Source organism: Aspergillus puulaauensis, chromosome 4, assembly GCF_016861865.1.
Source record: "Aspergillus puulaauensis MK2 DNA, chromosome 4, nearly complete sequence".
NCBI classification, from domain to species: Eukaryota; Fungi; Ascomycota; class Eurotiomycetes; order Eurotiales; family Aspergillaceae; genus Aspergillus; species Aspergillus puulaauensis.
Window position 1 is genome coordinate 4,057,813 of NC_054860.1, and position 23,463 is coordinate 4,081,275.

The 23,463-nt window shown below is 51.4% G+C and overlaps 9 protein-coding genes across 9 annotated transcripts; 2 read left to right on the forward strand and 7 right to left on the reverse strand.

Annotated features, from left to right (window-relative positions):
* Positions 1 to 1,208: 1,208 nt before the first annotated feature.
* APUU_41575A (uncharacterized protein) lies at positions 1,209 to 2,656 on the reverse strand (the record flags this gene model as incomplete). Its single annotated transcript, XM_041704772.1, has 2 exons — positions 1,209 to 2,378; positions 2,435 to 2,656. The coding sequence occupies 2 exons, from the start codon at positions 2,654 to 2,656 to the stop codon at positions 1,209 to 1,211; spliced, it is 1,392 nt and encodes a 463-aa protein (XP_041557325.1).
* Positions 2,657 to 3,706: 1,050 nt separating this feature from the next.
* APUU_41576A (GMC family oxidoreductase) lies at positions 3,707 to 5,919 on the reverse strand (the record flags this gene model as incomplete). Its single annotated transcript, XM_041704774.1, has 7 exons — positions 3,707 to 3,748; positions 3,796 to 4,571; positions 4,629 to 5,078; positions 5,163 to 5,289; positions 5,347 to 5,431; positions 5,484 to 5,685; positions 5,736 to 5,919. The coding sequence occupies 7 exons, from the start codon at positions 5,917 to 5,919 to the stop codon at positions 3,707 to 3,709; spliced, it is 1,866 nt and encodes a 621-aa protein (XP_041557326.1).
* Positions 5,920 to 7,095: 1,176 nt separating this feature from the next.
* TFC1_1 (transcription factor TFIIIC subunit TFC1) lies at positions 7,096 to 9,008 on the forward strand (the record flags this gene model as incomplete). Its single annotated transcript, XM_041704775.1, has 3 exons — positions 7,096 to 7,236; positions 7,283 to 7,592; positions 7,642 to 9,008. 3 exons carry the CDS (start codon positions 7,096 to 7,098, stop codon positions 9,006 to 9,008), a joined length of 1,818 nt encoding a protein of 605 aa, XP_041557327.1.
* Positions 9,009 to 9,357: 349 nt separating this feature from the next.
* On the reverse strand, positions 9,358 to 10,523 carry APUU_41578A (uncharacterized protein; the record flags this gene model as incomplete). The annotated part of the gene is made up of 2 exons (XM_041704776.1): positions 9,358 to 10,340; positions 10,409 to 10,523. The coding sequence occupies 2 exons, from the start codon at positions 10,521 to 10,523 to the stop codon at positions 9,358 to 9,360; spliced, it is 1,098 nt and encodes a 365-aa protein (XP_041557328.1).
* A 1,780-nt stretch (positions 10,524 to 12,303) lies between these two features.
* APUU_41579A (ribokinase) lies at positions 12,304 to 13,467 on the reverse strand (the record flags this gene model as incomplete). Its single annotated transcript, XM_041704777.1, has 1 exon — positions 12,304 to 13,467. The coding sequence occupies one exon, from the start codon at positions 13,465 to 13,467 to the stop codon at positions 12,304 to 12,306; it is 1,164 nt and encodes a 387-aa protein (XP_041557329.1).
* Positions 13,468 to 14,044: 577 nt separating this feature from the next.
* MCM5 (MCM DNA helicase complex subunit MCM5) lies at positions 14,045 to 16,312 on the reverse strand (the record flags this gene model as incomplete). The annotated part of the gene is made up of 3 exons (XM_041704778.1): positions 14,045 to 15,943; positions 15,993 to 16,119; positions 16,176 to 16,312. The coding sequence occupies 3 exons, from the start codon at positions 16,310 to 16,312 to the stop codon at positions 14,045 to 14,047; spliced, it is 2,163 nt and encodes a 720-aa protein (XP_041557330.1).
* A 518-nt stretch (positions 16,313 to 16,830) lies between these two features.
* On the forward strand, positions 16,831 to 20,136 carry APUU_41581S (vacuolar protein sorting-associated protein 54; the record flags this gene model as incomplete). The annotated part of the gene is made up of 3 exons (XM_041704779.1): positions 16,831 to 17,047; positions 17,099 to 19,901; positions 19,953 to 20,136. 3 exons carry the CDS (start codon positions 16,831 to 16,833, stop codon positions 20,134 to 20,136), a joined length of 3,204 nt encoding a protein of 1,067 aa, XP_041557331.1.
* Positions 20,137 to 20,447: 311 nt separating this feature from the next.
* Positions 20,448 to 20,770, reverse strand: APUU_41582A (uncharacterized protein; the record flags this gene model as incomplete). The annotated part of the gene is made up of 2 exons (XM_041704780.1): positions 20,448 to 20,618; positions 20,678 to 20,770. 2 exons carry the CDS (start codon positions 20,768 to 20,770, stop codon positions 20,448 to 20,450), a joined length of 264 nt encoding a protein of 87 aa, XP_041557332.1.
* Positions 20,771 to 22,154: 1,384 nt separating this feature from the next.
* APUU_41583A (SDR family NAD(P)-dependent oxidoreductase) lies at positions 22,155 to 22,946 on the reverse strand (the record flags this gene model as incomplete). Its single annotated transcript, XM_041704781.1, has 1 exon — positions 22,155 to 22,946. One exon carries the CDS (start codon positions 22,944 to 22,946, stop codon positions 22,155 to 22,157), a length of 792 nt encoding a protein of 263 aa, XP_041557333.1.
* Positions 22,947 to 23,463: the final 517 nt, after the last annotated feature.

Here is a 23,463-nt window from a genome sequence, read left to right on the forward strand (position 1 = left end):
CTATCACGAGAGGAGATGGTGGTGACGGGCTGTGGCTGAAGGGCGCTCGGACGGTAAGGTATTGTGGACTCGTGGAACTGGAACTGGCTGAACTCCTGCCTGGGGAAGCGCCGCGCTCAACCACGGCCTGCAACTGCTGCGAAATCTGATCTGGACGGGCAAGTGAGGATATTGAGAGCGGCTCAACTAAAAATTATTTCTACTCTCGCTTCCAACAGCGATGGCTGGCATTATCAAGGCACTGTAAGGGGTCCTGACACTACTTCAGCCCCGTACAAGGATTCCAAAGCACTTTGTACCATTCGGCTAATTTTATGACGCAAATAAGTTTAGTATGAATTAAGGATCAGGAACCCAGCCTGCTTTTACCTGTCTACTGATCAATTTTCATTGAATGCTGGGTTGCCTCATGTTTATTGTTGGCGTACGCCGCCGCGATCATGTGACCTGGCCCGACCACACAAAATCGTTCCCTGGCAGCGTAGTTATTTATATTTGTTAATATTGGATTCTAATAAGACCGGAGTGTAATGGCAGCCTGGATGATGTCAACCATTTCCAAGAAAAAGTACACCAGCCCACAGGAGAGAGCATTGTAGTTCAGCCAGAACACAATATATACTTGCGCCCGCTTCAACATTTTACAACCAGCCCACTCAAAATCCCACCCTGCCCAGAGCATCTACACAGGATAATCGCAAAGTATGTAATTATGCATATAATGGTATTTCCATTCAAATCATCTTCAGAAAATCAATATATACAGCCTTGGCGAAGGTCAACAGATGAACCTCAAAACAGCAGATCCTGAAATGGATTAGCGCATCACATGACTACACACCAAATGCAGTTTAGTCAGTGTTTAACATCCTGTGCTGTCTTCTTACCTAACCTCCTGTGAAGGAAATGTAACTAACTAGTGCATAGTTACTAGTGGACAAACGGAATACTAGTACGAAGTTGCTTGGATTGCCATATTGACATTGCATGGCAATGTATCTGCGGTCAAGAACTAGACACACTCATTTCTCTATACTTTTCTTATTATCATCCTGGATAGTCAAGCGCGCGTGGATTTAACTCATTTACAATACGATCTTGAGAATACAATATCTTCTGTCCTGACCATGGCCTGTCGAGGCTGCCATTGCACGAGAGCCGAAGCATGCCTAGCAACAAAAACCCTAGATTAACAAACCACCTGCCACCTACCACCTTCCATCATCCCCCCTTCTCCTCGTCGACCGCCGATGCGTAAGTCTCGCAGAATGAAACGCCTGAGGATTAAAGTACGACGTCAGGTCCAGACTACCATCACTCTTGAATTGGCAGCTGACGAAGCTCTGCAACCCGCCATCCTCATCCAGGCGCCTATAATCCGCAATAGCCTCAAGCGCCCGCAAAAAGGCAGGGCCGTACTTCCCGCGCCCCCGGGAATCGAGCCACTTGATGAGATTCTGAGTAGCGGCCAGGTCGTTACGGCAATGGTTGCGCACGGGGAAGTAGATCTTGATCGCGGGGAGGGATTTACCGGGGGCGATGTCGAAGAAGTATACGATTCCTTTCAGCATATCCGGCATTTCGGCGAAGGAGTCGATATTCGAGTTGCTGTTTGCGGCGAATGGGAACTCAGAATCCTCTGGAAAATCGGCGGGTTGTTCGGTTAGTGTCTTGAGGAGGTCGAAGAGCTCGCCGAATTGTTTCTCTCGAGTGTCGGTGCTTGCGATGCGGCCTCCGAGGGACATGATTTCGCGGATGGCAGTGAATTTGGTGTGTGGGCTGTTGAAGTACCATTTTATGCGGGCTTTGGTGGGATCGCAGTTGTCGATGCTGAGACAGAATGGTTTCAGAAGTTTACCTTCCTCGTTGGTAGACATGAATTCGTGCAGGGCTATTCGGGAGGGAGCGTCTGGGTGTAGCTTCTGGAAGGACGCTTCCCAGCGAGGGACGTCGAGGAATCCATGCTGGTTGAGCATGCGCGGTTGAAGGTATGTCTTGACTCCGGTCGAGTCGCGTAGAAACTCAAGGGAAAATATCAAGCTGGTGCCAATGAGAGCACCGTTCGCCGCCTCCTCGGCATATTTAGCGTAATCATGATCGAACAAAGTGGCAAGGAAGTGATGTGTCCAGGTGAGGTCAGCGCCTGGTACTGCAGAAGATATTTTATGGAGGACCTCTCGTGTCGCTGAGTGATTCAAAGGGTCCAACGTTGTTCCTGCCATAGGCCCTATAGGCTCCAAGCCGATGCGGACATCCGGTTCTCCACCTGGGGTATTCCATTTCCACGAGAATTCAAATGGCGTGCCATCTAGCTGTAGCATCGACTTCCATTGCGTTGGAGAGCTGCCGTCGCGGGGTGCTGGCCCTAGGTAAGGTGCCTAGTTACGGCTTCTAGTCAGCGGCGAAGTATGGTCATCGCAGAGGGGAAACGCACAGCGTAGTGGTAATGGTATAGAAGGCACTCGTACTGCTTCTCTATGGGATATGCTGCGGCATCGAGGAGAACCGCGAGATGTCTTCCGGTGAGCCGCCACCAGGCATCTGTATCTGGCCCACGAGAGGGTAGAGTCTGAAACAGAACCCTCCACGCCTGGGTAGAATAGCCTCCATCTGACAACGATCTTTTGTGAGAAAAGAACCCGTTGGTAGCTGTCATTGTTAAAAAAACTCTTATAGTAGTTGTCGAAAAGTCCCTGGATCCAAAAGTGTTACCAGGACTGGAGAAAAAGAACCGGGCTTTGTACACTACTGGAAAGGCAGGAAAAAGCGACAATTTTCACACCCTCGTACGGAATCCGATGCTACACCATGTTAGAGAACAAGGGAGTGAGGAGTAACAGAGGGCCGACTCATGTTGGCCAGTTATAGACGCGGAGGACTTGGCATTGGAGCATATTGATTGCTGCTATGGCTTAATTTGCCATAGAATCTGCGAGTTGCGTCTGACCCCGAGTACGCTTCTCGATGAGTGGTGTGTTGAACCCCGAATCCGACTCGAACGAAACGTTTGTCCGACGTGAGATACATCACGCTGGGTCTTGATGACCTGCCTGAAGCTTACATGGTGCATTTACTGACAATTTAGAACATAGTGTTGAAGCTGGCTAACCTTCGGACCCCGAAGAGCACCCACTAGTAAACGATACCTACCAGATCAGGATAGACACCCAAACCGAGTATATCGATACCGGAAGATTAATACTTTGAAAGAATTTGGGGAGGAGTGAAGAATTGAAGTGACTGGACTGAGAAACAAAAGAGGGAAGCTGGGCGGGATTTAGCTTAATACCGTGTGCTTACTGAGTGGCCGGTAACACTCTCCACAGTACATCGCTTCCATCGTATCTGAACAAGAATCTTATGGACCGAATCTGGAGGCCAAGCTGGGCTGAAATGCACCCACCCAATGGGTCTCTAGTTTGCGATACGAGCTTTCCAGGATCACGAATCGCCAGCTGACATGGAGGGTTGAGGAAGGCCCATAACACGAACACGCAAAGAGTTCTTTGGTTTACGGGGTGAATTGTAGAGAGAGAAAGGCAGCTAAACCAGGTTATCAGGTTAGTATACGCTAATCTAGTGTTGCACATACTTTTTTGGTCGGACGATACATTCATACATAATGATATACGCATTACCTTGTCCACAGTACATTACAGCCAAGTCTATAACCGCACCTGTCTTAAAAGACTCTAAAGCATCTAACTCACTCAAGCCAGCCATATTCGGCCTTGATAATATCCGCAACCTATACTGATTAGCGAAACACCCATGAGAAAGTTCAGGAAAACAAACCTTCTCCCCAGCAGCATAGATGGACGCCATCGGCGGGCCAGCAAGCTCCTTTGGCCAATGGCTAATGTCAATAACCCGCAACCTAGTGGTGCCATATGCTTTCATCTCCGAGGAAAGTACTCCACCGAGCTCCCGGGGCATCATGGGCGCCGAACAACATTGGTGTCCGTTAGAAGGTTGCAGAATCTCTCTCATTGTCTCGAGAACTTGCTCATCTGTCTGCACGTCGGGGCCTGGAACCAGTTCAGTGGGACCTAGGGCTGCAAGAGAAGGTGCGCTGAACAGCTCGCGCTGCTTGTGGAACAGGGCAATGTGCAATTGAAAGTCGGTCGGGTCGCTGGCTGTGCGGAAGTCGATGACTGGGTTTGCAAGCGGGTCCGTTCGGTTGATGTAGACGTGGCCCCGGCTGAAAGGCTTTACGTTAAAGACCTGGACGTTTGCGTCGGTATTCCATGATACACCACCGACGGATAGGCCTGGGTCGCGGAACTCATCAAACATCAGCTGTCTCTGGGCGGCATAACCGGCGAGAACTGTGGGATCGACATCAGAAGGCAGTGATTCCGCCGGATCGCGAGCTTCGGCATCGGCGAGAATTCGTTCGTATGCTGTGCCTATGGTTGCGTCCTCGTAGGACATAAAGGCGAACTTGGGCGCAAGTGCTCCGGTGACAGTCCACGCACTTGGGAGACCCTCATCGTAAAGCGCGCGTTGTTCTTCAGCAAAGGTAGTATTTGTCAGGAAAGTGGTGGCATTGGGAGTGAGGCTGTTCGCCCCTAATAGGTAGCGGGTTAGTACACGCCAGAGTAAGGTGGATCAAGTCAAATACGAACATGTGTACACAAAGGGGAAAGTCGTCTGGTCCTGCAGGTTAGATCCAACCCCGGGCAAGTCCGACACAACTGGAATATCAAGTGACTCAAGTAGACGGCGGGGACCAACCCCGGAGAGCTGAAGGATTTGAGGTGTATGAAGAGCACCGGCGGCAACAAGTACCTCTCTAGAAGCGTACGCGCGGGATGTTTGGCCACCTGCACTAGGGAGATACTCAACACCAATGGCTTGAGTTCCGTCAAAGAGTACCCGTGCTACAGTTGTGTTCGAAAGGAAATGGTAGTTGGGACGGTTAACAGCTGGATCGTAGTGGTTTCGCTTTGCAGAGCTTCTGGTCCAAGTAGTTGCATCGATGGCGAATGGCTGGTTGAAAACACCAGTGTTCTCTCCTGCGTTTGGGTCGAGCCTTGGTTGCAAACCGATATGCAGGGCAGCATCGTGAATCACGCCTATAAAAAGTTAGTGATGCCATGCGAGACTTAGCGAGGTGATATGGATTGTATAGTATCGAGCTGAGATGATGGAAGACTAACCAAGTCCAGGGTATATGTAATTTGGGTATGTGTACTGAACGGGTCCGTCATGCCCACGGACGGAATCATCCCATGTAAGATTTCCTTCACGGGCAAGCTCTGGGGTTGGCTCGGTGAAGTTCTCACTCTATATTGGAAGAAAACACTGTAAGAAACAAATCTAAGTTTCTTTAGGGGCACTCACCTTGATGAAGTATGGTAGCATACCCTCCCAACCCCAATCATCATTCCCAAGCGACTCCCAGCCGTCAAAGTCCAATGAAGTGCCTCTGCGCTTCAGATTAGACATGAGCCCTAGTGATGGTATCGAATTCTACATACCTCAAGAAAATCATAGCATTTACAATGCTGCCGCCCCCAGCAACCCTCGCAACAACCGAGTCGAAGACACGATTGTTTAATTCCTTGGATGGCTCGTTCGTCAAGCCAGGCCAGCTGTACGGCACAAGGTCATAGGACCCTGGAATATAAACGAAGTCTTCGCCACGGTCGACAGCGCCGGATTCGATGACGAGAACGCTCACTACCACGTTTAGCTTCCATTATTGAGCTTCACTGGACTCTTTTCTTTACCATCTGGAACTTCGGTAAGACGATCGGCTACAGTCAGTCCGGCGACGCCGCCTCCAGCAATGATGAAATCGTATTCGCGCGACGCAATATATCGCTCGGATACCGGGGTGGCATGTCGCGGAACCGTGAGAGCTTCACAGAGTAAAAGGCCGCCGAAAAGCAGCAAAGTAGATTGCCTGGCCATTATTTCGTCGAAAGCGAACTCTGAGAGCAGTCGGTTGGTCCTAGGATTTCCAGCAGAAAGGGCGCGGTCTGGGCTGTTTAAAGGTTGCAGGTATGTTGTGCGATAGGCCGGACAGGAGAACAAAGAACTCTGCCCACGAATGGCGGGTCAGCCCGCGCAGCCTGACAATGTCCATGCTCGTTCATCTCGGGGACTTTGTGTTATCGATCTCGAAAATAAGCGATAGGCCGAGAAGACGAGATTCAGTAATTCTCGGGTTGAATACCCAGTCATGTTGGTGTGGAGGCACCCAAATCACATCAATCAGCTCGCCAGGGGCAAAGTATTGCTTTTTTGACTGCACAAGGGGAAACATCGATATTGAACCCCTGGCGAGGGCACAAGCAGATTAAACCCGATGCTACAATAAGGCGCATTGTTTGTCTTCAAAAGGCTGATGGTTTCTATACTTATAGATAAGCCCCTCAATGACTGGGGTAATGGGGCATGATATGTGTCGCTTGTCAGCAGCAGAGAGCTTATTTTGCCTTGAAAGCATAATAATATCACGATGAATATTTGAGGTTAGCCTGTTTCGCAAAGTGATTGCTCTCAAGCCCAATAGAGTGCATGGTGGTCGGTATTGAAACACCGGCCATCCATGTCGGTCACCGAGAGTTCTGAGCTATTGGCTACGCACGGCAATTGGCAGGGGCAATATCACAGGGTCTAGATTCTGAGAAATACGAGGAACCTTGCAAGCAAAGTTGTACAGATGCAACACAGGAAGCCCCGTGCGTGGCCCTGCAGAGCAACACTGACTGGAGCTGGCCGAAAAGGGAAATGCCTGGGATCGATTCTGCCAGGAGGTACCGCCTTTACTGCCTTGGTCATTGCCATCTTTATCCCGTTTGTCCTGTTTGCTTCCAGCATTCTCGACGATACATGCACCAAATCGTCAAGAGAAAGAAATGTCGCAGTCTGTGGTGTGAATGTGTTGACCACCTCGAAGGTAGTGGTGCTTTATATTACCCTATACACGGTGGTGTTATTTTGATATAATCACACTGCCCTCTTGACGACAGCGCCAATTACATCGTCCAGTCGATGAGATAGATATCTTCATCTCTCCATATCCATATCTAATCAATCAACCCTGGACAGTGCATTAAACAGTGCACCCTGAGCTTAGACACCATGGCAGAGAATCACACCACGAGGACTGCGCCGTTTTACAGCGTCCCGTCCCGTCGTATCGTCTCCATCGAGCATCCTGCCATTATCAAGAACGTTGACAAGGCCATTGATACGCTTCAAGGAAAGGCGGGAATTATCAAAGTGTGTTCTCCAGCCTCATCTAGTGACCTCTCTGACTCGATTCTAGGCCCTTGACCCGCCTAAGGCGGATACTCCGGCAAACCTTGTGCTTCGGCCAGAGGACGCAATGTCAAGACCAATGCAGTCTCTAAGCTCGGCCTCGAATAACATTCTTCTCCAAGTGACCGTCCCCAAGCGGACAGGTCGAAAGCGAAAGAGGGGTTCGAATGATCCTTTCACCGATGATCCAGCTTCTGAGGCTCATGATGGGCCGCCACGGCCTACTGCGCGCCAGTTCATGCGGAGCCTGCGTGATAACGTAGGGAAGTACCAGGTTGAGCCTGTTGGATCAGTTGAGCGCACGCATGTGTTTCGAGGTATGTTTTTGCTCCGTCACCCGTCAAGTCCAGCAGCTAAGCATACCAGGGATGCCGGACTTTGTCTTCTCAACCACCAAAAGCCCGTTCGTCAATCGGTTCCGTGAGAAGATATTGCCATTCGATTTCGAAAAGATGAAAGAGTTCGACCTAGATATGAGTAAAGGAGCCACCTCAAACGTCGACCTCATCCCTCCTCCCTCTTTCAGCCACGGAGACATCCCCTTTAACTACTTCTATCGCCAAAACCCAACCGTTCGCCAAACCCTCGACACTTCCGGCAACATCACAACAGTCAACACCCAACAAGCTGCTAAAGTCCTCACCCACCTCGTCCCCTTCGACGTCGCCACCGTCCCCTCATCCCCACGCCCCAACTGCCCCCCAATCGAATCCCTGGAACCCGTCCTCCGCGAAACAATCTCCATCGTCCTCTCCCGCTTCGAGTCCCGCCCGGCCTGGTCCCGCCGCGCCCTCCGCAACTCCCTCAGCACAATCGAACAGCGCTACGCCCTCCGCCATGCAGTCCCTTACGCAGGGTACATCTTCCGCTCTGGCCCCTGGCGCGACGCCATCATCCGCTTCGGCCACGATCCCCGCTCCGACCCATCCTCCCGAATCTACCAAACAACAATGTTCCGCATCCTCCCCGGAACCTCCGAGACAGCCCGCGACAACAGAGAGAGCAGAGACACCTCCGGCGGTCGCCGGCACACGCTCCTCCCGCGCCCCAACGACCTCACCAACCCCGAAGCTGCAACATCCGAAACATCCCACCTCTTCACTGGTCAACCCCCATTACCGCTAGACGGCCGAATGTGGATGTTCTGCGATATCACAGACCCGCTCCTCCAATCCATCCTCTCCCCCTCCCCCGAACCAGCAAACTTCCTCCGCAAAACCTGCGACACCACAGTCGATGGGTGGTACGGCAATGGCACGACGGCCAAGCTAAAAGCCATAATGAGGCACAAGATCCTGGCTTTATATGAAGGGCGCACCACCGATGATTCCGAGTACGCGGCGCTCCTGGACTTGCCGGACCATGCGAGCCCTGCAACGGGGCTTGCTGGGTTTGGTCTTGATCCTGGGCGTGCGACGGCTACGGCTATGATGCTTGGGACGGAGATTAGGAGTACGATTAAGGGGGCATTGACGTGGAAGGAGATGGTGAGGGGGAAACAGGGGAGGGGTGATGGTGGTGGTGGAAACGAAGAGCAGGGTGGAGTGAATGTAGAAGACGAAGGCGAGGGAGAAGGGGTAGAAGAGGAAGAAAGTGAAGGTGAGGAAGAGGCGATTGAGCAGGAGGAAATGATGGAGGCGGCGGCTGAGGCTGTGGAGTCAGCTGCGAAGCGGAAAGAAGAGGAAGGCAATGATAATGATGACGATGATGTGGATGATGAGATGGAAGGATGATTTAGTATAACGGACGGTGAAAGAGTTATTGTAGTAATGTTTTATTAATGAAATATTTACATCGTGAATGGCGTCATAAACGTGACACATTTGAGCTCATTAGGTATACATGCTGGAATCCATGCAGTGTAGTGTAGGTAACGATAAGAACGAAAGGGTAGTGATGCGATGCTGAAGAATGGTACTCTGACAGATAGTAAGGGAGGAATAGGACAAACACGAAATTCGTAAAACAAACGACAGAAAAGACTTAGAAAAATTGGGTATCCAAATTACAGGAAGCAGTGTTCCAACGCCAGGCCCAAGAAACGCCATGAGCAATGATGAAAAAGAATGATGACTTTTTGATCTACGCGGTGGTAGGCACTGAGGATTCCTCAGCAGCTTCCTCACCAGCGCTTTCGCTCTCCCAAATCTCAATATTACCTGAAGATTCGGGGTTGACGTCGACTGTGGGTTTCACTGGGCTGGCAGCTTCCAGCACGGACTCAATAGATGACATGCTCGAAAGCTTACTCCGGCTTGGGTGGGTAGGGCGGGGGAAAGAAGCGGCAGGCTTTTTCACAACAGCCGCATCCGCCTCGTCATCCTCGTAGACAACAGCGTACGAGAAAGCGTGGCAATCATCGCCGTAGTAGTCGGCGGCATTGAGTTCACCCAATGGGGAGCGAGGCTCATCCACCATGTCAGACTTGCGAGCCGCCGCAGCAGGGGACTCTTGTTGACGAGAGCGGGGAAGGGAGAGACCCAGGTCGGCGGGAGGGATGTTCTCTTTTCCACGGTGATCGGACATTTCCTCCTGCTTTCCCTCATCATCGCTGATATCCAACACACATGTTGAGTGTTGCATCATGTTGGTCATTTCCTCCTGCTCCGAGTCGACATGGATTTCAAAGAACCAGGATGCCGGCATCTTGGTAGCGGGAGCTGACTGACTCTTGGATTTGCCATTGGACAGCGCAGCTGAGATAGAGAAGGGACGGCTGACACCCTTTCGGGCAGACTCTGGGCGACCCTTTGATGCTGTTGCACGGCGAGCAAAAGGCTTGGACGCCTTCATCTGGGGAGAACGCCCAGCGGGCTTAAGTGGTGCAGACTTGGGAGTGGCCTTGGTAGTCTTTGTGGGAGTGGATGGTGTAACAGGGTCCTCGAGGATACTAAATGCAATGCGAGAAGACTTCATTGGCTTCATAGGGCTCTTGACAGGCTTGACGGGTTCGTGGTCATCGTCGTCGGCAGCACGCTTTCGCTTCGTCGACTTGCATGCTATTGGGTCGATATTCTCCGAATCTGATTCAGCGAGGGGCTGACGCTTTCCTGAGAGCATTGTGCCTTTGAAGAAATATTAGCATGCATATTACGAGTATAGTATAAGACGCGTAAATTGCGAGCTGTCGTACCGTTCTGCTTGTTCAGCACGTTCATCTTGGACCGCATCAAGGAACGCATACGGGGAGCATCCAGAGGGGCAAAGGGCTGTCGTACGGCCGGAGGAGTCATGGTAAGAGCAGCCATGGCGAACAATAGTATTATTAGAACGATAGAACGATACGGTTGCCTGCGCGAGAGCGAGTGAAGCAGCAACAGCCGGTGTTGATGGGATTGGTTTGTTTTGGTCGCGCGGCAGAGAGCGAGAGTGGGGTCGGGGTCTGATTGGCGGTCTGTTTATAGACCTGGTGAAGGAAGGAAGACAGGCACGACTTGCCCTGGATTATATACCGAAAAAATACCGAGACAATAGCAAGCAAGCAAAGGAGTGAAGGAGAGAACGGCTGCTCGTGAGTGAAACCCAAGAAGGCGAGCCAACGCAGTTATTATAGAGGGTAGGGCGCGAGGGAGGGGAGGAGCAAGGGCTGGACACGCTATGGAGAATTCCTGCACGGGTAATGGAGGGTTGGCGATCCAGGACTGGATTCTGGCTTCAGAGTCTCAGAGGCGAAACATGCAGACGTGAGGTTTAAGAGAGTCAGCCGGGGAGCCTGGAATGCCCTGGTATAAGTAGTCTACAGCTGAGCCGGAATGGAGACGGGATGGAGGGCGCGTCGGGTTCGTGTCTCTCTCGCAGTGCTCTTAATTAGGTGCCTTTGGAGGACAGCACGGCTCTGGCTGACTCGAGCAGCGACGACAATGACATCTTCAGATCCTAAATCTGCAAGGCATCGCATGGGCAGCGGTCCAATAATTGGCGAGAGTGAGGCCGTTCCCCTCACTTGGAGGGCTGCGCGGCGCGTCCAGGTATTCTATCTTACACGCGGATACCGTAAGATATGCGAGAATACCCGCCACGTCGCCACGTCCCGCGGGTATTTACGGCGGGTGACATTCCACGACACCATCGTCGCTATCCTGAGCTGCCCTCTTGTGCTTCACCCTTCAACGCGTCCCTGCACATGTCAAGCTCAAGCCTCGTCGCGTCCTCAACTTAATTATGCTTGATTAGCCATGCATCGCCAGCTGTGCCCTCGTCGAACCACGTATCTGCCTTGCGTCTTCAACCGCGATCTCATACCACGTAAGGACGAACCCTCCTGGTTCAGTTTCCCAAGCCCAATGGCAATCCCCCGCCGCGGATCGTGATCGACTGTCTATCTCGCAAGAACGGCACGAGGAATTCAAGAATCAAGAGTCAAGAGTCAAGACCTGAGGCGAAGAACCGGCTCATTCCATTAGACTTAGAGTTGCCCCGTGCACGCCACCCAGCGGTCTGACCCCCGGCGCTTCCTGGCCTGTAGCTGGTGTTTCATCGTGCCCGCGCGCAGCTGAAACTCGGAAGCTGGAGCCCAATGCCGATGCCGATTCCCTGCAATGCACTGCGATGCCATGCTAATTTAAGAGTAATTCGAGCTAATTACGTCGTCTGCCCCTCCGTCTGCTTCTGCTTACACGGATAATCATAGGAGGATACACGTCCTGGCCCGAGGTCAAGGTTGCAGTTGCACCTGTGGTGCGAACTCTATTCTGGACTCGTCGGCTTGGATGTTGGATGAACAGACTTTCGAAGCGCTTTGCTTTCTGATGTGTATCGTGTGGGCGCCCAATGATTGCATGTGCTTGCAGCATCCGTCTTTCCTTCGTCTAAGTTTTCAAGCGCTTGTGCAGGATATTGTTCTCGCAGCGTTGCTATTCCTGGCCATCTTCCTTCGTGCTGATGAAACGTCTGGCATGCTAGGGAATATCTAACCTGCCAGCACGTCTGGCAGTGGTGGAATATCTTGATCTAGCTTTCTATTCTATTTTTCAAACATGGCCCGTATCATACAACTGCGTTAGCCCTGCACAAAGTTCACCCGCGCCCTCAGATCTCATCCTCCCAAGGAATACTGTCCATAGCACCCTGTCTTTCCACACACCGCGCCGAAGCCCTTGTAGCAACTTCCATTGCCTCGTCCATAACCTTCCCATACCGCACCCCCTTCTCCTCCGCCGTCAAGTCCTCCCCAGCCTTCCCCTCCGCGCGCCGTTTCTCGCGCCACCGCGCAACCTTAACCGCATAGGCCCCCACAAACGTATCTCCCGCCGCCGTCGTATCAAGCACCCTACTCACCTTCGCCGCAGGAACCTCATTCGTAACCATTCCTCCCCCAGCAAGATCTCCCGCACTCCCCGCATCCGCGGCACTATACCAAACCCCCTTCGCACCCAGTGTCACAAGCACATAGGTCACCCCAAGACTGTGGAAATACCTCGCAACTTTCTCCTTCCCGTCCTGCGAGGCCTCTATCCCAGGAACACGTAGTAACACATCCTCCGCAGGCGTCATCAGCTCCGCCTCCGTCTCATTCATGATAAAATGATCAACCCCCTTATACACATCCTCCGGAAGTCCCCCCGGCGGCGCAGGCGCAGGGTTGAAAATCACCTCAGGGCCAGCCTCGATCCCCTTCTTCCCATCCCGCCTTTGCTGCTCCTTAAAATTGCCCACGGCCCTCAAAATCCCCACCGTAGTCTCCGTAGGGATCTCACCCTGCATGACAATGACATCAGGCACAGGCGCCGCAAGCCCCATACCCAGCACCTCCGGTGTACCCTGCATTCCTGTATAATTCGCCCCCGGCGAAAACAGAATCCGGTTCTCGCCCCCGGCCGACGAGTCCACGATTATAACGGCGACACCCGTATACGCATCTCCAACGACCTTCACGCGCGCTGTGTCGACACCAGACCTCGATAATGTCGGGTTTAGGAGGGCGTCGAAGTGTCCGTCGAGTCCGCCGACGGCACCGACCATTTCGACTTTGACGTCACTGGGGGTTATGCTTGTAGACGATTGCGATTGCGATTGAGGCTGAGGCTGGGAACGGGAGAGACGCCCGCATGCAACGGCTTGGTTTGCGCCTTTTCCACCTGCGCTGGTGAAGTATGCGGAGGAGGTGATCGTTTCGCCGGCATCCGGGAAGCGGGGGGTTACTGAGACCATATCGGCGTTTAGGGAGCCGATGACGCGAATTGTGGGTGGCATTTTGGATTTCTGGGTGGTGAATGAGGGATTGGAGTTTTAAGTGTAGATTTCTGAAGTGTAGGTGTCGTAGTAGTGAGAGAGTTGGTGGATGATCTTAGGAAGGGTCGTCGAAGATGCGGGATGCGGGATGAGGCTTGGTGGGGTTCTCGCCTACCGCCGGATACTGATGGGCCTGGCCCTGTCGCAGTTACAGTAACCATCGGACAGATTGAAGGCGAAGGGTTTGGATGAGATAGCAATTTTGTAGCTATGGACATAGCAAATAGAGCATGTAAACCTTGTTAAATTTTTTTATGAACATTTGTATATCATTCTAAGTGCAGTCGACAAACTCATGGTACCAATGATATATATATATTGGGCGTATACTGTTGCAAATTGTATTTGGGATATAAAATTAAATATTGCTATCATGTTCATGACCAAGTGTCATCGAGTATCTAATACTTCATAAAAGTGTACGTACATCAACGTCAAACCAACGCCGTGCCCTTCAACCCGCTGTGCCTAACCCAATGAAAGGTATCGTGTTTGATATGCTTTACTACAGAAATCAAGAATAAACCCGACGCCAAGTCTATACACCCTGTCGGTATACTTGTGATCCTCCAGAGCGAATTTGGAGAGTGCTCCTCCGTTGCAGAACAATAACCGCTCTGTTGAGCGCTTGTTCCGTGTAGCCTCGTCCATCGACAAACTCGCGTCGCAGTGTTGCAAGACTCGTGCTCCATCCAATAGGGAGTCGGCGCTTCAATTCGTCTTCGATCTTCGAGACTTCCTCCATCATCTCTTTGCTGCCTTGGCCCTCGCCCTGGGTGATGGCGTCCATTGTCGACGCGAGGAAGATGCGAATGGCTTCATCGACGTGAGCCTCGGTTGCGATGGGCTGGAGGGCCAACTTGGCAAGTGACTCGGTGATACGGACAATGGCCTCTAGCTGACGGACTGTGATGGGGATTGAGGATCGCGCGTTGGCGTCAAGCTCAGCACGGTGGACCTGCTTACGGATCGAGACGAAATGGGATGAGAGCTTCTCTGCTGCCTCGGGTGAGAGACGGGGCGCACAGCGGCTGCGACAGTAGCTGATGTATCGCTTCATCTTCTCAAGCGGGATCTCGGCTTCGACTTGTTCTTCAACGCCTCTGCCACCCATGTGTACTCCCATGACGTGACGTGCGATGTTCTCATCGCGGGTGCGGTCGTGGTCGTCGCGGACGACGAATATCATATCAAAACGGGAGAGAATGGTAGTTTGGAAATCGATGTTTTCACCGGGGGTCTTAAGATCATCGTATCGCCCGAATACAGGGTTTGCAGCGGCCAGTACGGATGTTCTTGAATTGAGGATGGTGGTGATACCGGCCTTGGCGATAGATATCGTTTGCTGTTCCATGGCTTCGTGAATGGCAACTCGGTCTTCGTCTCTCATTTTATCGAACTCATCGATACACACCACACCTCCGTCAGCAAGAACCATTGCACCACCTTCGAGGTAGAACTCGCGCGTAGCCGGATCTCTTTGTACAGAAGCCGTTAGACCGGCGGCGGACGAACCCTTACCGGAGGTGTAGATGGCAATGGGCGAGACCTTTTCCGTGAACTTGAGCAATTGAGATTTGGCCGTACCGGGGTCACCCAGAAGAAGGACGTTGATATCTCCACGAAGTTTCATGCCATCAGGAAGAATCTTTTTCGAGCCTCCCATAAGCAAACAAACGATAGATTTCTTGATATCCAAGTTTCCGTAAATTGAAGGAGCAATGCTCCGCGCAAGAGCGTCATATAAATCGGGACGGCGGCTGAGTTGAAGAAATTCTTGCTCCTCCTCTTCTGAGAATAGGTAGCTACCCTTGGCAGTATGATCGAGGTCTGTCGCGATACCGACTGCCCTCAGATAGGGAGTACGAATGGCCACCGCACCACCATCCTTCTTTCCTCCTTTTTGATAGATAGAGAAAATACCCATCACTGTACAGCGGGAGCCGGGGACGACTCTGTTGGCGAGGTATCGGTCGGCAGAGATAGAAACGTGTCGTGGCAATTCACCAACTGGAACCTGATCGGGCGCCTCTTGGAGTTTAAGCACTTGCTGGTCAACGAATTGAGACTTTTCGTGAGCAACAACGTAAGGGTCAAGTGGACATTGATCGCCAGGCTCATGGTCACCGGGGTCCCGCTTGCGGCCGCACCGCCTGGGAAGAGTGAGACCAGAGAATCCACCGTCGACCCGGATGTTGTCGGCATGGTCGCAAGATTTGCAACGAATATGGACTGTTGTGGCTTTGGAGGACACCGTTGAGGCGCCAATTACGATACCTGGAATGCGGACAAGGTGGGAGATATTTGTTGCGTTCAAGTCACGAATGGAGATGTGGGTGGCGGAGGAATGGAGGAGTAGTTGGTGGGATGGGAGCACAACATCACGCTGCGAGGGGTAGACGATTCGTTGTGTGCATTGTTGCAGAGCACTTTCGAACTATAAAGATGTCAGTACACGCCAATTTGTTGAGTGACCAGGTACTGACGAGGGGGATGATATCCGCAGGTTCGGTCGTGAGCTTGTGGGCCAATTCTTCGTTGTATGAAATCAGGTGGGCAATGTCGACGTCGCAGTAGTACTGCTTGATGAGAACATTTTGGCGTAATTGATCTCTAATATTTATATTAGCATTGCCCGCATCAATGCATTTCGAGGGTGGTGCTCATACCGGTAGATAAAAGCATTATCCAGCTGGAACTCCAAAATGAACTCCCGCAGTCTGGCCTGGATTTGTGTGCGAGATTCGTCGGCACCGTCAGTGCTGGGAGCAAGAACGCTCAGTGTATAAGGTGTACGTCTGTCCATGGCGATAACAGAGTGTGGGTGTGAGGTGGAAGAGAATGTACGGAGTACGGTTGAAGCATCGCTTGTCAAGGAGGCAGCAAAATGAATCTTCCAACACAGACACGAAGAGAACGCGTCGCGTCCATCTCACGCGTTAAGTGTATTTTGCCAGATTCCCAAGGCTGCAGTCAGGCACCAGAGACGGAACATTAACTCCTCCGACAGAACACAAACGGCTTAGCGCCATAGGGACCGAGCTGCGACCTTACCCGATTGGGCTGAGCTGCGGCAGCACAGCAGCCGACTATCGTTCTGACAGATGAGGTGTCGTTACTTTTGAGATTCTATTGTTTGACTTCTCCGTTTCTTTCGTTAGATTCGTCTTGCCCAACTTCGCCAATCGGTTGCGCTTGTAACCTTGGACTCCTCAGCCAGAGTCTCCGCTCGGACGACTGCGTTCATAGCTGCCACTTGTCATGAGGTGAGGTGAGTGCCAACGAACTAGGTGGCTGCCAGAGTCGCCAGTTTGACTAGGCGAGATGTCTGCGAGTCCGCGGAAGTCGATTGATAGCTTAGCTTCGGGCGCATCGACTCCTTCCTTATCTCAATACTCGTTTAATCAGGTGGAATCTCCCCGGGTCCCGCCTCAGAAGTACCCCCTGAGGAGAGGTTCAACAGCCAGCTCAATCGTGAGCATTGGCGGCGTCCTCGATCCTTCGAATCGACATGGAGCGATAGCAGAGTCGGGGCAGAATGGTGCGTCGGGATATTCTTTGAGACGATTGCGTTCTCCGACTGACTGATTAGCCATTTCTACCCTCCTTCAACCTCCGATAGTCCGCACCGGTCTGGTGCCTCATTCTTCGGCTGCGACTGGCGGATACAAACCCCCGAGTACTCGCGATATTCCACCCGTTGCGTTGACGAACATCCCTCATGTTGATCGTACCGTCTTCGAACCATACCTGACGCAAGTGGGGTCCTTATACGAGGTCTTTCAGGAGGCGAAGGAGGGCAGCGGGGAGCAGGATTCACAGCTAGCACGAGGTGCCGGCAAAGCCTCTCCAAGGCCGGATGATTATGAGTCGCTGATACCAAAATCATTTGAACGCCGGCCCTCTGCAATATCGACCAATTCTCGTTCAAGCTCTCCGTACAGCCCCGCGGGCAGGAAGAGATCATCGAACAGGGGCCGACCTCCAGCAATCACTCCTTTATCCACCATCCCCCCCGTTTACTTCGAAGATGACTTCCATCTTGAGAACCCGCGTACTTTTGATGTGGTATCAGAGAGATCCGAGGTTGTTACACCCCCACAGGCGCCCAGTAAGGACAATCGAGTGGACATTATTGAGCCTGCGCAAACCGGGAGAAAAGTGCTCGCAACAAACGCTATCTTACAAGAGAAGCTTTCCTGGTACATGGATACTGTGGAAATACACCTCATCTCGTCCATATCTACCGCCTCCAAATCGTTTTTCACTGCCCTGGGCTCGTTACGCGAATTACATGCCGAGGCTGCGGATTCTGTCAAAAGAATTCAGGTACTGCGAAAGGACCTCCAAAAGATTGACAAGGAGATGGCATTGGGTGGATTGAAGATTGTAAATCTACGGCGTCGACGAGAAAATGTTCGCATGCTTTCCGATGCAGTCTCTCAGCTTCGGGATGTCGTCAAATCTGTGACACGCTGCGAGGAGCTAGCTGAGAACGGAGACATTGAAGAAGCAACAGACGGCCTTGAGAACGTCGAGAGGTTGATGGCCGGAGACTATACTCCTGATCAATCCACGGAAGAAGAGCCACGGAAAACCGTCGATTTGCGGAGACTCAAAGCTTTGGAGGGTGCATCCAATGAGCTTGATCGGTTGAGATACCAGATTGGGACGGGGTACGAGAGTCGCTTCTTGAATGAGCTTCTTGGCGATCTGAGACGTCACGCTGAGAATGCCCCGTTAGCCGCAACAGTGCAAAGATGGGGCTACTCCTTTCAAAGGCAACGTGGAGGCCAACGGTCCAGCATTGCAGAACCACCGGCTTACATGTCTATCGATGATCACCTGCGGTCTCAACTGCGCCTGCACCTCACTGGTCTCGCCCGTGTGAATCATACCACTCCAGCTGCGACGGCATTCAAATCCGCCATCCTGCGAGAGATGAAAAGTTTGATTCGTAGACACATGCCAAGTAGCAATGACGACGATAACGAGTCTATGGTGTCAGTGTCCACTCACCGGTCTCACCAGCTGAGTTCGCAGGAGAAGTCGTCTATTCTTGCTCGCAACCTCCGCGCTATGGATGCCGAAGATGCGTATAACATGCTTGCTCAGGTTTACGCTGGTGTTAGTGAGTCATTACGCAGATTGAGTGTCCAAGTCAAGGTTCTTCTTGACATTGCAAGTGGACTTGGAGGTCTTCAAAGTCCCAAGTCCCCAGTACCGAACACAGAAAGGCGACCGTCAGCCCACGCGGCGCAGGACGAGATCCTCCAGGTTTTGGATATGTCCAGCCTACTTGGGCAGGCGGTCGATATTGCCCAGTCTCAGGCGACTAAAGTACTGAAGGTTCGATCGGAGCAGACGGCCAATTTGTCGAAAGAGGATTTCGTGAAGTACTTCACTCTTAACCGGCTGTTTGCAGACGAATGCGAAGCAATCTCTGGACGCAGTGGAACCGCTTTCAAGACTGCCGTAGGCAACCAGATCCGCGATTTCATTAGCCGGTTTGGCAATGAGCAACGGCACCAAATAGTCCAGGTGATGGACTCTGATCGCTGGGATGCCAAGGACTTTGGAGAAGCCGAGACAGAAGTCTTGGATCGAATTTTGACTGCAAGTACTAAAGATATCGACGCTTGGGTTGATGCCTCCAAGATCTGGATCCCCCAGGAGGACCGTCAAAACACACCCACGGAACCCGCTGCTGTCAATGGCTCCAGCAAGGACAAGGACAAAGCCCGCAATGCAGTGATCGACGAACAGAAATACATACTTTCAGACTCGGCAACGGCGATGATGAGGAGTATCGAGGAATATCAATTCTTGATGGCGAACATACCAAATATGATACCCGATATTTCTTCTGGTCTTCTAGAATCACTGAAATTGTTCAACTCAAGATCCTCCCAGTTAATTTTGGGCGCCGGGGCTACCAGAAGCGCTGGTCTCAAGAACATCACAACAAAACACCTTGCGCTCTCATCACAGGCTCTAAGCTTCATCATCGCGCTGGTTCCTTATATTAGAGAATTTGTGCGTCGACACTCACCACCGAGCTCTCTGATGGCCGATTTCGATAAGGTGAAGCGGCTATACCAGGAGCACCAATCCGGGATACACGAAAAGCTGGTCGACATTATGGGCTCTCGGTCCTCCGTGCACGCCAGCGCCATGAGGAAAATTGACTGGGATTCCAGCTCAGGGCCCACCGGTGTCAATACGTACATGGAGACCTTGACTAAGGAAACAGGGACATTGCACCGAGTTTTGAGCAGACATCTCCCGGAAATGACGGTGATGATGATCATGGATCCTGTTTTCAATAGCTATCGAGACCAGTGGACACGAGCGTTCGACGAGGCAGAGGCTAAGACTGAGACCGGAAAGCAGAGGTAAATCGTCTTAATCCTATTGAAAATAAGACTTTTGCTAATCCTTCATAGGCTACACCGTGATGCAGAGTATTTCCAAGCGAAATTGAGCAAGATAGACGGATTCGGCGACCTGGGCGAACGCCTCCTGGAGTTGGTCAACCGAAAGACGATAGAAGCCAGTCCGCAGCAGTCGCCCGGCGAAGGAGCCCCCGCCAATGGTTCGCCGCAACCACAAGACGAAAGCAAAGCATGAGCCGACTTCAAATATTAATCACATTGTATCTATAATTCACCCATTTGAAACTGTACAGCACATTCGAGCGACTATATATTCTGCTTGTTTCCTCTATTCTACGTGCATAGACCTCGTCATTTCTGATCTTTTTCACCTTCCTCTACATCTCTACATAGCATCGAAATCATTTGGATCATCATGACTTTCACATTCGTAACTTGTAACATAACAGTACATATCTCCAGCGCCTCACTCAGTGACGCAACCCAGGGTAGCTAGGCACCAGGCCTGCTAAGCCAAAACCCAAATGCGATGCAATGCAATGCAATTTACGCCTTGTGGGCACCAAGACCCTTGTTCTCGCCCAGCGTGTTGGGCTCATGGCCGCCCTTCCCGCTGCCAGTCGGGTTCTTGTATTGCCCCTGGCCGCTGTAGGGTTCCGATGAGCCGGTGGATTCGGGGAGCGGCGCGGTGCGGTCGACGCGGTTCAAGTGGTCATACTAGAGGTTGTTAGGGAGGGCTTTTAGCAAATGGGGATGGGGATTCACTAGTAACGTACATCGGGGTTTGTGCCGTGGACTTTGGTCTCGCCGGCCTCAATGGGGTTGTCGGAGACTTGGTTGTCTTTTGAGAATTCGACTCCGCGAGGCATGGTTGTGGTTGATGAAAAGTGGTTGGAGGTAGAAGTGTTATGGTAAAGCGTTGTAGACTGATTTGGAAGATAGATTAAGCTTCTGGATGGGCAGTAAGTGCCTGGAAAGAAGCAGGTATATATAGACATGCTGGAGGAGAACAGTTAGAGTTGTTGTGGGGCGTTGACCGCATGATGAAGTCACCCCCAGCAAAACCATGACTTCACCAGATGGAGTCGCTGGTTCTAGACGTGGCAGGGAAAATAACCTTGATTCTTGGTGCATTTCTCCGTAATTGATGACCGACTTGGCTCATTGGTTAATTTTGGTCGGTTTTACCTCAGCTAACAGTCATGGCGTGAGGGACAACCAGGTACAGCATCTCCACCTTACACTACGAAAAGGAAAAAAAGAAGAATGTAGAATCAGTTTCTCAAAAATGTCAACATTAATACGTAATCAATATACACTTACTTCACCACCGGCGACGCGTTGCTGGGTTCGATCGAGATCGAGACTGCTGCGCAACTTTCCCAGCTTCTATAGTACGGGCGTGGAGAGCGTAAGCATCTTTCGAGAAAATATAAGCCACTTTTGCTTTGGCATCAGTGATTTCAACATCCAGTGAACCATGAGTCCCATCGGTCTCGGAAGAATCCTCTGAAATGGATGTGCGAGTATGAGATTCAGAGCTCGATTGGTCGAAATGGCATTGTAATCCATGATCGGGAATCGACATGTCTATTGAAACAGGTGACTCTTCTCGACTGGTAGACGACTCTTCGGATATGGAAGGCGATGAAGCACTATCAGAAGGCTGCTCCATAGCACTGTTGTCAGACTTTGATAGATTACGTCGCCGTCTCAGCTTTTGCAGCTTGGCTGGTACCTTTCTAAGAACTGACATCAAGCGCCGGCGTGGAGACGAGTTGCGAACGAAGAGTGTCATACCAGTTCGGGATCCGATAGGATGAGAACTCTGGTACCGAGCATATCTACGCAGTGGTAAAGGAGTATTTATGTGAGTGACATTGGGGTGGATAAAGGATCTCGAATGGGCATGAAAGGGATGATGATGACTGGAGTCGATTGTTCCGACTGCTTCAGGATTGCATTCAAAGGGCTCTCTTAATGAGCCGGTTAGATGCTCTTTGTGTTGAAGAACAATAGGAATAAAGACGATTGTATGGATAGACAGCTTTGGTTGTTTGCGCACAACGGTTATTGACCGTTTCGTATTTCAACAATCCATCGATAGTCTCCAAAGAAGAATAATGGGAATTCTGGAGACACATTACCTTGGTAGTACTGTAGAAGGAGCCTTATACATTTAGAACTAACCTATATGCCCTATTTTAACCATACTGAACTGTGAAACTGGAACTCAAGGGCATGAAAGTATACCTACACCAGCAACCTACCGCCATTACTGCTAATCACCGACCCAGATAGATTCCAATCCCGCATACAATAGAGATACGCCTCAGCAACATCTTCCACCCTCCCCACAGCCCCCGTTGTAGTCGCCCTCGCCAACTCCTCCACAACCCCATCCCTCACCTCCGAGCCAGCCCCAAGCACATCCCACATCTCCGTATCCACACCACCAGGCGATACAAGATTAACCCGCGCCGGCCTCAAATCATACGCCAATCCCCTCATCATCCCCTGCAGCCCACTCAGATACGCACTGGTAACCGTCCACCCAGGAATCGGCTTCTCGCCGGAAACCCCAGCCGTCAGTGTAATCGAGCTCTTGGGCCCAGGCGCAAGATGAGTATACCCGATCTGTGCAACAAGAAGCGGTGCAAAGAACCGGACCATTCCTGCCTGCTTCATCATCTTGAAGTCGGTCTGCAGGAATGGTGTTAGCAGCGGTGCGTCGCCTGCTGTGAAGACGATGTGGTCTAGTGTGCCGAGTTTAGTGAATAGGGCTTTGATATTCGCGGGGAGGGTCTCTTCGTCGGCGAAATTACATGTGTGGCCTGTTATGGATGCGGATGAAGATGGGTAGAGTCTCTTTAGCTTGGTGATTGCGCCTTCGATGCGCGTGGGTGAGGACGAGGAGAGGATTAGCTCTGATGCGCCGTGTTCGAGAGCTGCTTCGGCCGTGCCGAAGCCTAGACCGGACGTTCCGCCGATTATGAGGATCCGGGAGCCAGATAGCTTGTTGGTGTATTTATGTTGGTCGGGCATGTTGTAGAGCCTGGCGGTGTAGTTGTTTGGTCTGGGAGTGATGGCGATAGTATGTAAACATAGATAGGGCCTTCCAATTCGACTACTTATATGTGAGAGCGGAAAGATGTTGGACCGTGACTACGATGACATGAATGTCTTCGTATAGCTAAGTGTCCGCTGATTATATTAGGTACTATTATTAACGTGGCTATTGATAAGTTAAGTAGTTTGTTCGGAGAGATTATTATAGCACGGTCCAATATTGCACCGTCAGCCCTAACTGATCCTTTCTCGGAACAATACCATTAAACCTCTTAGTCGTCAGAGTTACTCCAAGAGAATAGTGCCTGAGTGGAATTATTCCGATTTGGATGATCAATTAACACGCACGCGACTTGATGGTCGATGGCTTGCTCGGTTTTGAGACGCTTCTACTTAGTATTGCTAATTCAGCCTAGAAATAATTCATCCGTAAGTGCCGTCATTACTAACTGTGAATTTGCAAAATACACCCTGGAAACACTCCAAGTGGCCA